Consider the following 15,396-nt stretch of genomic DNA (forward strand, 5'->3'; position numbering starts at 1 on the left):
GAAACCTGTCACATTGTGAAAATAAACAGCACACATCCTACCTTTATAAATTAGAGTTAATACCTGGACAATCATGGAGAAGGGTGTGTGTCTATGTGTGTATTCTGTATGTATGAGCATAAACTCCAACATAACGACAGCTGAAAAATATTAATAGTCATCTTTATTATAAGGGCGATGAGGTGGTAGTTTATTGTGCCAACCTGACCGATAAACACATGTGGGGTTAATTGAAGGACAGAGGGATAAATGGCTCAGTGAGACTCGCCTTTCTAGTTCTCAGGTCTCTTGCTTTCTGATGGTCGGACCAGGGTGCAGCTGCCTTAGGCAGTTCCCTGCTTCAGCTGGCAAGGCTCACTTCCTGCAAGACATCCCTGAGGAGAAGCCACATGGACCTGCCCTGATGCAGCCCTGGGTGCTGGAGTGCCCAGGTGGAGATCCCTGCCAGCACTGAGACGTTTACACATTTCACTGATTCGGCTTTGCTCCTTCAGTTGGCGTCATTGCGTCTGTTTTGTGAGATGGAGGAGGACTTTGTGGATTGGTGTTGGATAAATGGGTTAATGTTGGACTTGTGGGCTTGGGCAGCACTGGGTTGAGATGTTTTCTTGATGCACCTAACCTTTATATAAAACTCTCTCTTATACATGAGTATCTGTGGATTTGTTTCTCTAAAGTACCCAGACTAAGACAGGTGATATTTTTATATTTATTCTGTTTTCTTCACTAAATAAAAGGTAAACATAGAAGAAAACGCCTTTTTTACACATAACAAACTGGGAGATTATTTCCTGCCTTAGATATCGAGGTGGGGTGGGGTGGGGTGAGGTGGAAAATGGCTTAACCAATAATATTGATGGCACAGTCGTCAAGATTGGCACATTCTGTCTGTATCCTTTTATATCTATGTATTTAAACCTTGGATATGAAAATTCTTTAACTCAATAAAGAAATTTCCAAGCTCTACCAGTGCTTTAAATGGAAGTTAAAAAAATGGTTGAAACAAAGTTCTGTGACATGTTCAGCCCTCTGCTGAAGGAATGCTTGTGCTCCTTTAATTTAGAATATTGTTTTCCATTTTTACTAATACTCTGGTTATTTCCTTTTAACATTTGAGCCATTTATCCATAATTGAGCTTAAAAGTTTGGAATCTCCATTAATTGAATCTATTTGAAATTCTTCTAATTACTACTTTGCCAACGTTTCTTTAAAGAATGCTGCTCTAAAAACAATAATATAGAAAACCTTCAGCATCTCATTTGCTGTATATGTAGCTTCCTTGAAATAGTATTGTAGCTGAGTGCTGTACCTTAATTTTTTTATATGTTGTTCCATTGCTTGCCACCAGGATTCATAACCATATTGCTGTAGATTTCTTTCAACGTTGATATTAGAAACAGATACTTCATTGAATTTTCTTTGAAAACATTGACATTCACCTCCAAATATCTTATCTCAACTTGTGTTTCCTTTGACATAAATTTATCGGGAGAGCTGTAATCTGGAGAACTATCCCTAAATGGATGCCTGGCTGCATTTTAAAACTGTTTTTCTTGATGGGCCTCAGATTACAGGGATACTTGGGGCCTCATTTAGTCAGAAGCATGTTTGTTTCTCTTGTCAGCATCTTGAATGGCTCCTTTCCCGATTTCTATAAGACAGCCATGTGGTCATTTCTGCTGACTTTCTAGATGTCTTCAGTGGCAGAATTCCAGGGTTAGTTGAATTAGTGTTTCAGAATTTTGATAGCACTTCAATTTTTACCTTTGGTTTCATTTTGCAGTAGCATATTCAGATTTAGTGTCTAATCTGTTATCTGATGTTTATTTGAATTTTGGCAGTTTTATGTGGCTCTTACAGGCCATTGGTGAAGGTGCGTCAGACTATGCTGACTTTGGAAAATTTAGACTAGTGACAATTTTACTGTATGGTGAAGATTAATATATATTAGATTGGTAGAGAGTTAGCCCAATTTTCATTTTATATAAAGAATAATGAGACTGAGAACATATTAATTATTGAGAGATCTTGTTTGGTAGCCATCCCTAATGTCATTGACATGCTTAAACCCATTTTTCATGGAGTAAACCATGTGTGTATGAGCTGAACCCTAGTGACAATATGTTTTAGCTTACTCTCATATTAGAAAGCTGCTTCATAGTTAATCCCACATGATGTTAACAGGGCTAAAGAAATGAACAATTTTCCCTTTGACATTCAGTGGTATGTTATGTAATACATTCATATGTACACAAATATATGTGCACCCATAGGATGCACATAAACACTTAACATATATTGTAGGTCTTGGTGACTTCATTTTGGATATTAAGTTAGCTAGCAAGTTTTTCTAGCAAGGTATTTACTTTAAGAGCTTAAATTCAGACTGAATTATTTTTATGTGGGTGCTTTGAGCTATTAGCATTGTTAATATGATATTTTTGTCCATATTAATATAGCTTGTTTGTAATAAAAGAATTAGAACACACCTAGTGATTTTATTCATTTTGCTGAACTACATGGCTTTTACCACTCGGGAAGACTTTACAATTTCAACCAATGAATTTTGAGTAAAGTAAGAAGCAGTTGATTCTTCATGGTGACAGCTTTGTTTCTTGGAGTTACAGTGTTTACACAGTAGTTGAAGGAACTCCCAGCTGCCCCATGGGAGAAGGATGTGGCAGTCTTTTTCAGTAAAGATTAGTCTTGGAAAGCCTAAAGGCAGTTCTATTCTGTCCTCTAGGGCCACTATTGTTAGAATTGACTTGACAGCAATGGGCTTGGGGTATGCTATTTCTTGTTTAATCTGGGTGGTGCAAATGATTAAACACTGGGCCACTGGCTGAAAGGTTGGCAGTTCCAAGAATGCTGACTGTGGAATAGATCAAGTACTCCTATGTAAGTTCAAGGTGAAGTTAAGAAAATTAAAACATTTATGATAGCCAAAATATGACAGCCAAAATTGTTCAAAATTCAGCATATCCCATTTGAATTTAGAGAACATCACAAGAAAAGATTTGACTCATTGAACATTTAAATGACAAATGACCTGATGAGCTGTAAGACAACATCAAGAACTTTATACATGAAGAAAACAAAAGGTCATTAAAAAAGACAAAAGATCAAAATGGATGTCAGAAGAGACTCTAAAACTTCCTCTTGAATATAGAGTAGCTAATGCAAATGGAAGAAAAGATTTTAAGTAAAAGAGTTTAATCGAACATTAAGTAAAAGAGCTGAAAAGGGCAGCTCGGGAGGACAAAGTTAGGTATTATAGTGAACTGTGCAAAGACTTGAGTAAGAAAGTCAAAAAGGATAAAAGTTAAAGAACTGAAGAAAAAAAGTCAAGCCTTGAATTGTAAGATGAAAGGATTCTATGGGCAAAAAGTTGAATGATGCAGGAAGCATCAAAAGAAGATGGAAAGAATATACACAGTCACTGTGCCATAAAAAATACCATGCGTATTTTACTATTTCAAGAGTTAGCACATGATAAAGAACCCGTGGTGCGGAAGAAGGAAGTCCAAGCTCTGTTGAAGGCTTTCCTGAAAAACAAGCCTCCATGAATTAATGGGGGGTACCTTTTGAAATGTTTCAACAAGCTGATGAAGCATTAGAAACACTCACTGCTCTATGCCAAAAAATTTGGGAGACAGCTACTTGGCCAACTAATTGGAAGATACCCATATTTGTATCATTTCTAAAGAAACAACCCATTATAATATGAAAAATAGTGAACAATATCAATATCAGATGCAAGCAAAATTTCGCAGAAGATCAGTTGGCGATGGCTGCAGCAGTACTTCAGCAGGGAATTGCTGGAAAGTCCAACCCGATTCCGCTGCAGATGAGGAACAAGGGAGATCGCTACTGATGCCAGATGGAGCTTGGCTGGAAGCAGAGAATGCCAAAAATCTTCTTGCTTGTATCTTTTATTGATTATGCAAAGGTGTTCAACTATGGACCATAACTAACTATAGACAGTATTGACAAGAATGGGAATTCCAGAACATTTCATTTACTCATGTGGACCCTAAACATGGATAAAGAGGTAGTCATTGGAACAGAAACTGGAATACTTCATGGTTGAAAATCTGGAAAGGTGTACATCAGGGTTATGTCTTTTCACCATACTTACGAAATATGTGTGCTAAGCACATAATTGGAGAAGCTGAACTATATGACGAAACTATATGAAGAATTATATCAGGATTGTGGATGGCTTATTAACAATCAGGTATACAGGTGACACAACCTTGCTTGCTGAAAGTGAGAACTTGACGCAAACACTGCAGCCTTCTGTATGGATTACAGCTCAATGTAAAGAAAAACAACGTTCTCACTTCACAACTGGCATAGGTGACATCATGGCAAACGGAGAAAAGATTCCAGTTTTCAAGGTTGTTTTCTTGCTTCGATCTACAATCAGTGCAGCCAAGAAACCAAAGGACACCTTGTATAATTCTGCTGCACAGGACCTCTTTAAAATGTTGAGCATGGATATCACTAAGGATTAAGATATGCCTTGATACAACCATGGCATTTCAATAAGGAAGGCTGAAGAAAGATCTGTTCATTTGAATTATGATGCAGTGCAGACTATTGAAAGTATCAAGGACTGCCAAAAGCACAAACAGTTTATCTTGGAAGAAGTATAGCCAGAGAATACTCCTTAGAAGTGAGAATGGTGACACTGTCTCATGTACTTTGGACAAGTTCATTACCAGAGACCAGTCCCTGGAAGAGGACAGCATGAAGAGCAAAGTAAAAGGGAGGGCAGTAAAAGAGCAAGAGCATGGACAAGGAGGATTGACATGGTGACTGCAGCAATGAGCTCAAGCACATCACAGTTGTGAGGACAACACAAGACAGTGTTGCTGTGAATCAGAACTGATTCAACGCCACCTTTCAATAACAGGGTCATTTGAAGGTGTGCTGGTTTGTTTCATATTCCTCTATAGCTATATCCTGTAAGTTTCTTTGTCCCCCGCACTAAATTTGTAGAAATTCTACTTTCTAATCTTGATTAGCTTTTTAAGATGTCATATTTTCCAAGTTTTACTAATTAACCAGCCTGCGAACATTGTTGCTACATTAAAAGTTGTGGAGAACAAATTCACTTAATATCATATTATATTGCCATATGGTAGTTAGATTTTATCTTTTTATTTCTGTTCAGAACAATCCCTTGTTTGGTATTCTCTTCTGATTCAATTACCTAATATAGCAGCTTATGTTCAAATCTACTCTTAGTACTTCCAAGTAGAATTCCATTTGGGTGCTAGAGAGCAAGTTGTGTGGAATCTCCAATAAAGTGCCCCAGAAGAGTCCCAGGCCTGCCAGCTGCTGTTGCCATGTGGCTGTCTATTCAGTGGAGGGAAAAACACAATCTGTATAGTAATGTAATGGGAAGGCTTTTCCACAAACTACCACTGAGAATGATCATTTCTTGGTTCTGACAGTGAGGATAATATTAAATTTAGAAAAGCATTTACTCATTAGTTTATGTAAAACACTTGCTTTTGAGTTGATTGTGACTCATCACGACTCTGTCAAAATAGAACTATGTTCCATAGGGTTTTTATTGGCTGAGTTAACACACCTGTCTCTCATGGAGTGGAGCCCTCACATTTTTTTGTTAGTGTTACTAGATGAGGGATTCTACCTGAAATATGTGAAAGAGATATTAGCAATGAGACTAAGTGACTTGGCAGGACTTTTTAGCTCCGTTTTGAAGGTGTCTCTCAGTATAGTTGTAGAGCATCATTGCTATCTGTTGTCTGTTTTTTATCATGCCTTTTTTTTGTTCCTACATTCATTGGCATGCACATACCATATATATACTGCTTTATAAACTTTAAAAAAAAACCCTCACTGGCATCCAGTTGATACTGATTCATAGGGACCCTGTAGTTCATAGTACAACTGCTCCTGTGAGTGTCGGACACTGTAATTGTTAACAGGAATAGAAAGTCCCATCTTTCTCCAGAGTTGCTGCTGGTGGTTTCAAACTGCTGACGTTACCCATCACAGCCCAGCGTGTAACCACTATGCTACAACAGTGTAATTATGTGTATCACGTTTCTACCATCCGGAATATAAGCTCTGTAGAGCAAGTGTCTAAAAATTCTTTTGTAATTCTCCTTGGTATTTGAAACAGTACTGTCCACAAACTAGAGATACAACATGTTTTAATTAGTAATAATGATTATGAGCTAATAGACTTCTTGGTAGATGTGGTTTCTCCATTTAAGAAGAAGCTATTTTCCTGATGCTTAGTCAGGTTAAGTAATAATGAGATAAATTCATTTTGATTTTTTTCATACATTTAGATAAATATACGAGGGAGCTTGAAAATTTTAATGATAAAATGGAATTGAAAGATACTGGAAGTTTTCCATTAGCTGTGTGAAGCGCATAGGATTGAACATTTGCTTTATTGAAACAATTTTTTAAAAATCACAGCTGATGGAGTGAATTTTATAACGATTGGATGGACTGCTACTGCCTTAACTTATTCTTTCTTAAAAAGGAAAATATATCTGTAGAACATTGTGTATATATATATATATATATTCTGTTGATTATGTGTGCTTTATCTGTATATAAACTTATTTATACAGTTAAGATTTGGGATTATAGTCTTAGAATTAGAGGAAACTAGCCAATCTTTAGGTTGAATTCAGCACTTAATTTCTGGTATCTTAATCCAATCATGCACTAATTGAAGGTAGTTAGGCCTCTCCAGTGAAGTACAGGAAAAATATACCTTTTTTATTTTTAAAAGTTTTATTAGGGGCTTATACAACTCTTATCACAATCCATGCATACATCAATGTGTAAAGCGCATTTGTACATTCATTGCCCTCATCATTCTCAAAACATTTGCTCTCCACTTAAGCCCCTGGCATCAGGTCCTGATTTTTCCCCCCCCCCCCCTCCCTTATGAACCCTTGATAATTTATAAATTATTATTTTGAAAAAAATATACCTTTTTAAAAACTAAATTATATGCATAAGTTTTTTTGTCTTTTATAGTGCATATGATAGTAATAAGAGTACATAATCTGATTTATAATTAAATAAGTGCATGTCTCAGCATGCTTACACTTGTGCCTATATGAATACTTGGTCAAATGTACAATGATTAAAAATACATTAAAAGAAAAATTAGTAACTATAGATTAGAATATGGTGTATAAGACCAATGGGTCATCATTTGCTTATTTTAAAACATAAAATGGCCTTTACTGGTTACTTACCAAGTTGAAAGGAGCTTAAATGACTAAGTAAGCTGTTTACATGTTGATATTGTGGCATAAACATCGAACTGCTAATAGCAAAGTTGGTGGAACAAACCCGCCACCATCCCTGGGAGGCAAAGGCTGAGGCTGTCTGCTGCTGTGACGATTCACCCTCTCAACCCCTACTCTGTCAGGCCTGTGTGAGTTGGAGTTGACTTGACGGCAATGCTTAGCTTGGAGTTTTTGGTAGACTATGCACAACTTTTGAAATAGTTTTAAGAAGTTTGTGTTCAAGGCACAGACTTTTCACATATATAATGACTTCCTTTTTTGGCTGTAGCTGACTTTTACATAGGCCTTCTTCGTTTAGCATTCAACTGCTGTAAATATTGTCTTTGTCTCTCAAGAAATAATTGTATTGTTTCCTTCTAATGGAATGTAAAGTAAGTTTAAGTTTAAGCATATAATTATAAATGAGATCATGGGAAAATGCTACGTTCATATATTCTATGGTTGATAAAATCATTACTTCTTTAATCTGAAAAACATTTAAAAGAATTAATAGAATTAACTTACAGAAATAGTTGAAAATAGTCTGTCTTTCAAATTACATAAGTCTAAGGAGAAGGGAAGGGAAAAGACAATAAAACACAAATTAGGCAGTATGGAAGCACTATAAAACAGGGGAATAAATGATTAAATAAGCTTTGTTATAACAAGAAATGTAAGTGGGGTAAATTCTTTAAAAGAAGATTTTGACAAAGTTGTTAAAGATTTTTTAAGCCTATTTATTAAACACTACTATTAAATACTATATACTAAATGCTATTTAAGCCTATTTATTAAATACTGTATAACTGCTACACGTGGTAGCAAATATACAATACTGCTTGATGTAATTGAACTATGTCATGATATATACGTATTCCTAATTAACAAATTACAAAAACCAAAGTAATTATAAATGTGAAAATGAAAGGGTACATATATAGGTAAATTGTATAAGGAAGAAAGCACAAGTAATATCTTTGATTGTAATAGAACTTCAGGTAACCCCAAAGAATAAAAATAAATTATTGTAGATTGTTTGCCTACAGTGCAATAAAATTGGAACTAAACTTAATGCCATCAAGTAGATTTAACTCACAGCGACCCTATAGGACAGGGTTTCCAAGACTGTGACTTTGCAGTAGTAGAAATAGAAAAGCTCATCTTTCTCCCCCAAATTATAACTAAGTAAGGTAGGGATTTGGTAAATTTCAAATCTTCTTTAATAATTTTTAAGAAATAAAAATTGTAGTTTTAAGATTCATGGGTAACATAGCATCAGAGTATATTGCATTTTCTTTTGTTTTTCTAGTAAGCAACTGACCATCTTTGCCTCACTTACTATCTTGCTGTCCAACACTTTGCACTTAGGACAATAGTTAAAAATTGGCTGTGTGACTGTTTCACGCTAATGACATACATCTGGTGTTAACATACCAAGGTACAAGGCAAGAATAAAACTAACTGTGATGATTATGGGTATATGTCATCTTGACTGGGCCATGATTCTCAGTGATTTGGTAGTTACATAGGCATGTAGTCATCTTCTATTTTGTGATCTAATGTGGTTATCCTTCATTTTAACATAATGCAGATTTTCACATGATTTTGATCTTTGGAACCTAACTACACACATAAGTGAGAAATGAGTGTATATGATCCAAGAAGGTTCCATGAAAGACAGCATTCAATAATAAATATGCACCACATTTAAAAAGAATACTTTTACTGGGGGCTCTAACATCTCATCACAATCCATACATTCTAGTGTGTCAAGTACATTTGCACACCATCATCATTTTCAAAGCATTCTCTTCCCACTCGAACCCCTGATATCTGCTGCCCATTTCTTCCCCCTCCCTCCCTCACGAACTCTTGATAAGTTATAGATTATTTTTCCATATTTTACATTGTCCTCTGTCACCCCTCACCCACTTGCCCGTTATTCGTCCCCCTGGGAGGGAGTTCTAGATTCATCCTTGTGATTGATTCCCTCTTGCTCCCCCCACCATCCCCTAATCCTACTGGTATCTGTACTCTTATTGTTGACCCTGAGGGTTTTATCTATCCTGAATTCCCTGCGTTGTGGGCTCTTATCTGTAGCAGTGTGCATGCTCTGGTCTAATCCGATTTGTAAGGTAGAATTGAGGTCATGATAGTGGGGTGAAGGAAGCACCAAAGAACTAGAGCAAAGTTGTGTGTTTCATCGGTGCTATACTGCATCCTGACTGGCTCGCCTCTTCCCTGTGACCCCTCAGTGAGAGGATGTCCAGTTGTCTACAGACGGGCATTGGGTCTCCACTCCAAGCCCCCGCCCCCCTATTCACCTTGGGTATGGTTTTGTTCTGGGTCTTAGGTGCCTGATACCTGATGCCATGGACACCTTGTGATCACACAGGCTGGTGTGTGAAACACATTTTGCTCTGTGAGGCATACAACTCTGAATTAGACTGAACCTTAGGAGTTTATAATCCATTAGATTCTGTCACCGAATCCATATTAGAAATAAACTACTTAGGATATCTGAGAGGGCCTCAAAAAGTTCATGGCAATAAGGAATTAAAAGAAATTAAAAGTTTTTCCATGAATTTTTGAAACTTCATGTAAGTTTCATTACATATATTACTTTGTAGTTTTGAATAAATTCATTCCCATTTACATTGGGTATGATTTTTATATTAAGCATTACCTCTTTTTTTCAGTTTTGTAAGAAGAGTTTATACTCTCTTGGAACCTGTACTTAGGTGGGAGAGAGAGAGAAGCCATGAGAGTACAGAAGGGTTCTTTATCTTCACAAGTAGAGAATGAAGAGAAAAGAAGAAGGCATTTGGGGAAGGGTCCACAGAGGTAGTATGACACCTGAGTTGGTCTTGAAGTTAAATAAGTTTGCCTTGAAGTAAACAAGGGAGGGAAGAGTTCTAGACTCTGTAAATCATGCAATATTCCAAGGCAGAGGGTGCATTCAACATTTGGGAAACTACACGTAGTTCATATGGTCTCTTTGTAGTTAGCATGGCTTTATAGACAAGTACTAAGAGTGGTGGCATAGATGGTTAACACATTGGGGTTGCTAACTGCAAGGTGAGCAGTTCAAATCCACCAAAGTGCTCTAAGAGAGGTAGATGAGGCTTTCTGCCCCAATAAAGATTTAGAGCCTAGGAAACCCATGAAGGCAGTTCTGCTCTGTCCCACAGGGTCGCTATGAATTGGAATTGCCTCCAGGGCAGTGAGAATGACAGAAACCAAGAGATTAAGGAGTCCCTAATGATGGAAGATGATTAATGTGCGTGGAGGTTCAAGTCCATTTAGAGATGTCTCAGGAGAAAGGTTTGGCGATCTGTTTTTGAAAAATTAGCCATTGAACACTCTACTGGAGCAGTTTTACTCCGAGACACGTGGGATCCCATTAGTCTGAACTGACTCAAAGGCAGCCAGTAGCAATAAATTAAGAATTAAAGTACATAGGAGCCAAATTGGAAATGCTTTTTACATCATAATAAATAATAAGGGATTTAAGCTAAAGATATTGAATAACCAGTGAAATGTTTTTAGCAAGGGGTTAGCATTTTAAGATTTAGTTGATGTGGATTCAATCCAAGTACGACAGGTGAAGAAAGTCTTTAAAGTAATGGCGGTAGTGATAGTATGTAAATCTTAGAGCAGTTCTCAAATTGGATAGGTTTCATAGGATCTTTGAAATCTGTGAAAGTATATGCAAGCTGTACTGTGTGTCTATATTTTGCTTGGGAGCAGGTCTGTAAATGTCATCAGATTATACAAGAGGGCTCTTGGTGTAAATGTATATTATAGGGAAACTTGACAGATGGCATTCTCTAACTGAAGTTTATATTAACATTTACTATACTCATCTGAGACTAATCTAAATTATTTCTTTTCTTATCTTTTATAGTGGACAGGCCAAAATCTCAGCAAGTTCGAACCTCTAGTACAATAAGGCGAACCTCATCTTTGGATACAATAACAGGACCTTACCTCACAGGACAGTGGCCACGAGATCCTCATGTTCACTACCCTTCATGCATGAAAGATAAAGCTACTCAGGTAAACTAAGCATATCAAAGTCAGTGTTAATGACTGTAGGTTTTTTTGTTTTGATCTCAGTAATAGAATGTAATTTAAAGAAAAAAGTATTTCTCACTAATTGGAAAGTAAATAGTCATTCACCTGACCAAGGAGACAGTTTCTTTTAATAAGTTCTACAGTTGTTTTTTTATTATCCGAATTGTAAAGGTCTTAACTATTTAAGACACAGTAAATAGCACATCAGTTAATAATACATAGTTTTAGAGACAGCTATCATTTCACGATTATTTTTGATGTAAGTAGTGTAATGACTAGTAGTCACATTACAAAATAAGTATTTTAAAACAAAGTGTACAATTCTTGAGGATGATTTACAAAGAATTAACTTATGAGTAAGGAAGTTTGTGTTAAAGACCTGTTTTTTTTTTTTTCTGTTTAAAGCCAAGACTAAAACTTTTGAGAGAAAAATTTATTGTTTGTCATACCTTCTCTACTTGTGGCATGATTCTCAAGCTTTTTCTTTGAAAACCTTTTTCTCCATGTCAAAAAGTTCTTTATTCTTGATTATCTGACTTCTTGACAATTATCTTTTAACAGTAAACTGTTAACATTTGTTAGCACTATTAAGAATACTAAAAATAAAAGAGATGGTGTTGACCTTAAAGAACTTACAAGATAGTTAGGAAGGTACTATGTAAATTTATAGAATTTGGTAATGGGAGATCATATGTAATCAGATATTAAATGAATAGAACATTTAAATGTGAGGGAGTAAAAGAGATAGGAGAAGCCATTTGGGGCCTGGTGAGGGAAATGGATAGATTAGAGTTTTATGTCTGAGGAAAGGGAAACGAGAAAAAGGGGAGGAAATTTTGGATATCATGTTCACAGTTTTTGTTCCACGTAAGCTGGAAACTGAAAGTTGATTCTTTTATGTGTTATTCATCCTACTTATTCTGCCTTTATAAATATTTTATGCCCTAGCCTTTTGCCATCCATTTTTAGGTTTGTGAGGAAGAGGGATGAGTTTAAAATGTCAAGCAGTGGGCTTCTGAAGTAGCAAAGCTTAAGGACATGGGCCTGAACAATTGCACATTCCCTCACAGAAGGTTCACAAGGAAGGAATGAGTCAGCCAGGGTGCAGTATAGCACCAATGAAACACGTAACATTCCTCTTAATACTTTAATGCTTCCCCCCCTCCTAACTATCATGACCCATTTGTATCTTACAAATCTGGCTAGACCACAGTATGTACATTGATATAGATAAGAGCCCTTGACACATGCAATTCAGGACACATAAGCCCCTCAGGAACAGTAATGGGAGTAGTGATACCATGAGGGTAGAGGGAGAAAGGGGGAACTGATTATAATGACCAACATATAGCACCCGAGGGGGATGAACAACACAAATGTGAGTGAAGAGAGACAGCGGACGGTGTAAGATATGAAAATAACAATAATTTATAATTTATCAAGGGTTCATGAAGGTGGGAGAGTGGGGGAGAGAGGGAAAAAAGAGGAGCCAATAACCAAGGGTTCAAGTAGAAAGAAAATGCCTTGAAAATGTTGATGGCAACATATGCACAAATGTGATTGATACAGTTGATGTATGGATTGCTAAAAGAGTTGTAAGAGCCCCCAATAAAATTGATTTAAAAAAAAGAGGTGGACCTGGACATTTGAGGGAGATTTGGATGCACATAATTTAGAGCTATCTTGGAATTAGAAACACAGGGAATCCAGGACGGATGATCCCTTCAGGACCAGTGGTGAGAGTGGCAATACCAGCAGGGTGCAGGGAGGGTGGGGTAGAAGGGGGAACCTGTTACAGGGATCTACATATAACTTCCTCCCTGGGGGATGGACAACAGAAAAGTGGGTAAAGGGAGATGGACAGTGTAAGATATAATAATAATTTGTAAATTATCAAGGGTTCATGAAGGAGGGGAAAAAATGAGGAGCTGATGATGGGCTTAAGTGGAGAGCAAATGTTTTGAGAATGATGAGGACAGGAATGTACAAATGTGCTTTACACAATCGATGTATGAGCCCCCAATAAAATGATTTAAAAAAATTTAGAATTCTCTTTCTGGAGGAGTTATTTTCAAAATTATGATGAAGCATAGTTAATAGTATAAATAGTATAAAATAAGAAAGCCAAGGAAAATTTGAGGAAAATGTATCTGAAAGCAACAAGAGGAAAAAGGAGATAATGTATGTTGAATATGTGTGTCTCATATTCTATGTTTTATTCTCTTCTTACAAGACTATTGTAAATTTACACAGATGGAGAGAGAAAAGCTTAGGAAAGTTAAGTAAGTTATCCAGGGTCATAAAATTAGTAAATACTGGAACTAGGTTTGTAACACAGGTCAGTCCATTAGCTAACATGCGCTTCAATTTAATTATACTAAAATGGGGTTGTTAGGATGAATAGAATTATACACATACGCACATATTAGTGAGTATTATATATCATTTGGTGTAGTATATATGGGTGACATTGTACCAATGTACTAAAAATGGCAGTTGATTCTTCTTATGCTGATTTTTATATTTAAAATACCCTAACATTTATAGAACATATACTCTGCCCTGATACTATTCATAAACAAAGATGATCGTACTCATTCTTCACAAAAACTGTCTGTAAGAATCGGAGCCAGATAAAGAGCAAAAAAGCTAGGAAAAAAACCAAACTAGAGTAGTACAACCTTCAAAGCCAAAGGGGAAAACTGTTCTTTTTTTTGAATATTTATAGGAACTCTTTTTTTTTTTAAGTCACATATCATGTAATTTAATCATTCATTCATATTGAGAAGAGTTGTGCAGTCATAACCACAATCAATTTCAGAACATTTTCTTCTCATAGGCATTGTTATTAGCTTCCCACTTCCCCTCAAACTCCCCTGCCATGACTCTGGGCAATAATTAATCCAGTTGCCGTCTCTATGGAATTACCTATCCTGGATTTCTCATAAAGAAAATCACATAAGCCAAAATTGGGAAGCAAACAAAGAAATACAATAACAATGTCTAGACAAAACATTAGAAAGACATAGATAGAAAATAAAATATTAAAAATAGAAACAACTTTAAAGTGGATTAAAGGGAGATCAAATGATATTGCATGATAGCCTTAACCAGGGGTTCTCAACATATGGCCCAAGGGCCACATGTGGCCCACCGAGGACATTTATCCAGCCGGCCGGGTGTTTTTGCCCTGTTTTGTTTTTTTACCTCAAAATAAGAGATGTACAGTGTGCATAGGAATTTGTTCATAGTTTTTTTTAAAACTATAGTCTGGCCCTCCAACGGCTCTGAGGGTACAGTGAACTGGCCCCTTGTTTAGAAAGTTTGAGGACCCCTGGCCTTAACTATGTCTGCCTTCACGATGCTTTCTATTTGATAGCAAGTCATTCTACATACCTGGACTATGTTCAGAGGGTATTCACCAGCGGCTTAATTTATGTGTGGACCTGCAAATGCATTTGGGGCTTCCACTGTCATCCATAGCCTTCTGCAAACAGAGTAGTCACAATTCAAGCTCTGATACTATTCCCTCCACTGGATTTGGATTTTATTTTTTACAATCCTTGGGTCAAACAGGCTGATGTGCATCTTCCACATGGACTTAGTAGAAACCTCACTTAGATGGCTGCTTATTTGAAGATAAGTCTTTAAAATTTCATATGCTATTTTTTCATATAACCAGGTAGCATCTAGTTTTTTCAACACACTTTGCTATAACACTCATATCTTCAGTGATCTCTTCATGAGGGCAAGTATTCAGTAGGGCCAAGGTCTAATTGTTCTTAGATTAGGACTAGTGTGAGCCCAAAATCCATTCATAATGTTTATCTCGATCTCTGGTTCACCTTAGAGACATCATTATCAGTATTCTTCACTAACCCCAGAATTAAAACACAATTCATTCTTAGATTCTCCTTATTCACTGTCCACCTTTCACTAGCATGTGGGAAGATTGAAAGTACTGTGGTTTGTGTTGGGCATACTTTAGTTCTGAAAGTGGTATCTTTGTTGTTGTTTTTTCTT

The 15,396-nt window shown here is 36.5% G+C and overlaps 1 protein-coding gene across 1 annotated transcript in view; it reads left to right on the forward strand.

Annotated features, from left to right (window-relative positions):
- The window catches only part of GLCCI1 (glucocorticoid induced 1), a 103,711-nt gene that overhangs the window by 26,803 nt on the left and 61,512 nt on the right, over nt 1–15,396 (forward strand). The window contains exon 2 of the mRNA XM_045288953.1: nt 11,204–11,355. Within this exon, the coding sequence (XP_045144888.1) occupies nt 11,335–11,355 (21 nt within the window). The 5' untranslated portion in view covers nt 11,204–11,334. The remainder of the gene's footprint in view (nt 1–11,203; nt 11,356–15,396) is intronic.

The sequence above is a fragment of the Echinops telfairi genome, unplaced genomic scaffold, assembly GCF_000313985.2.
Source record: "Echinops telfairi isolate 266 unplaced genomic scaffold, ASM31398v2 ScPeMD7_23;HRSCAF=83, whole genome shotgun sequence".
In the NCBI taxonomy this organism is placed as follows: Eukaryota; Metazoa; Chordata; class Mammalia; order Afrosoricida; family Tenrecidae; genus Echinops; species Echinops telfairi.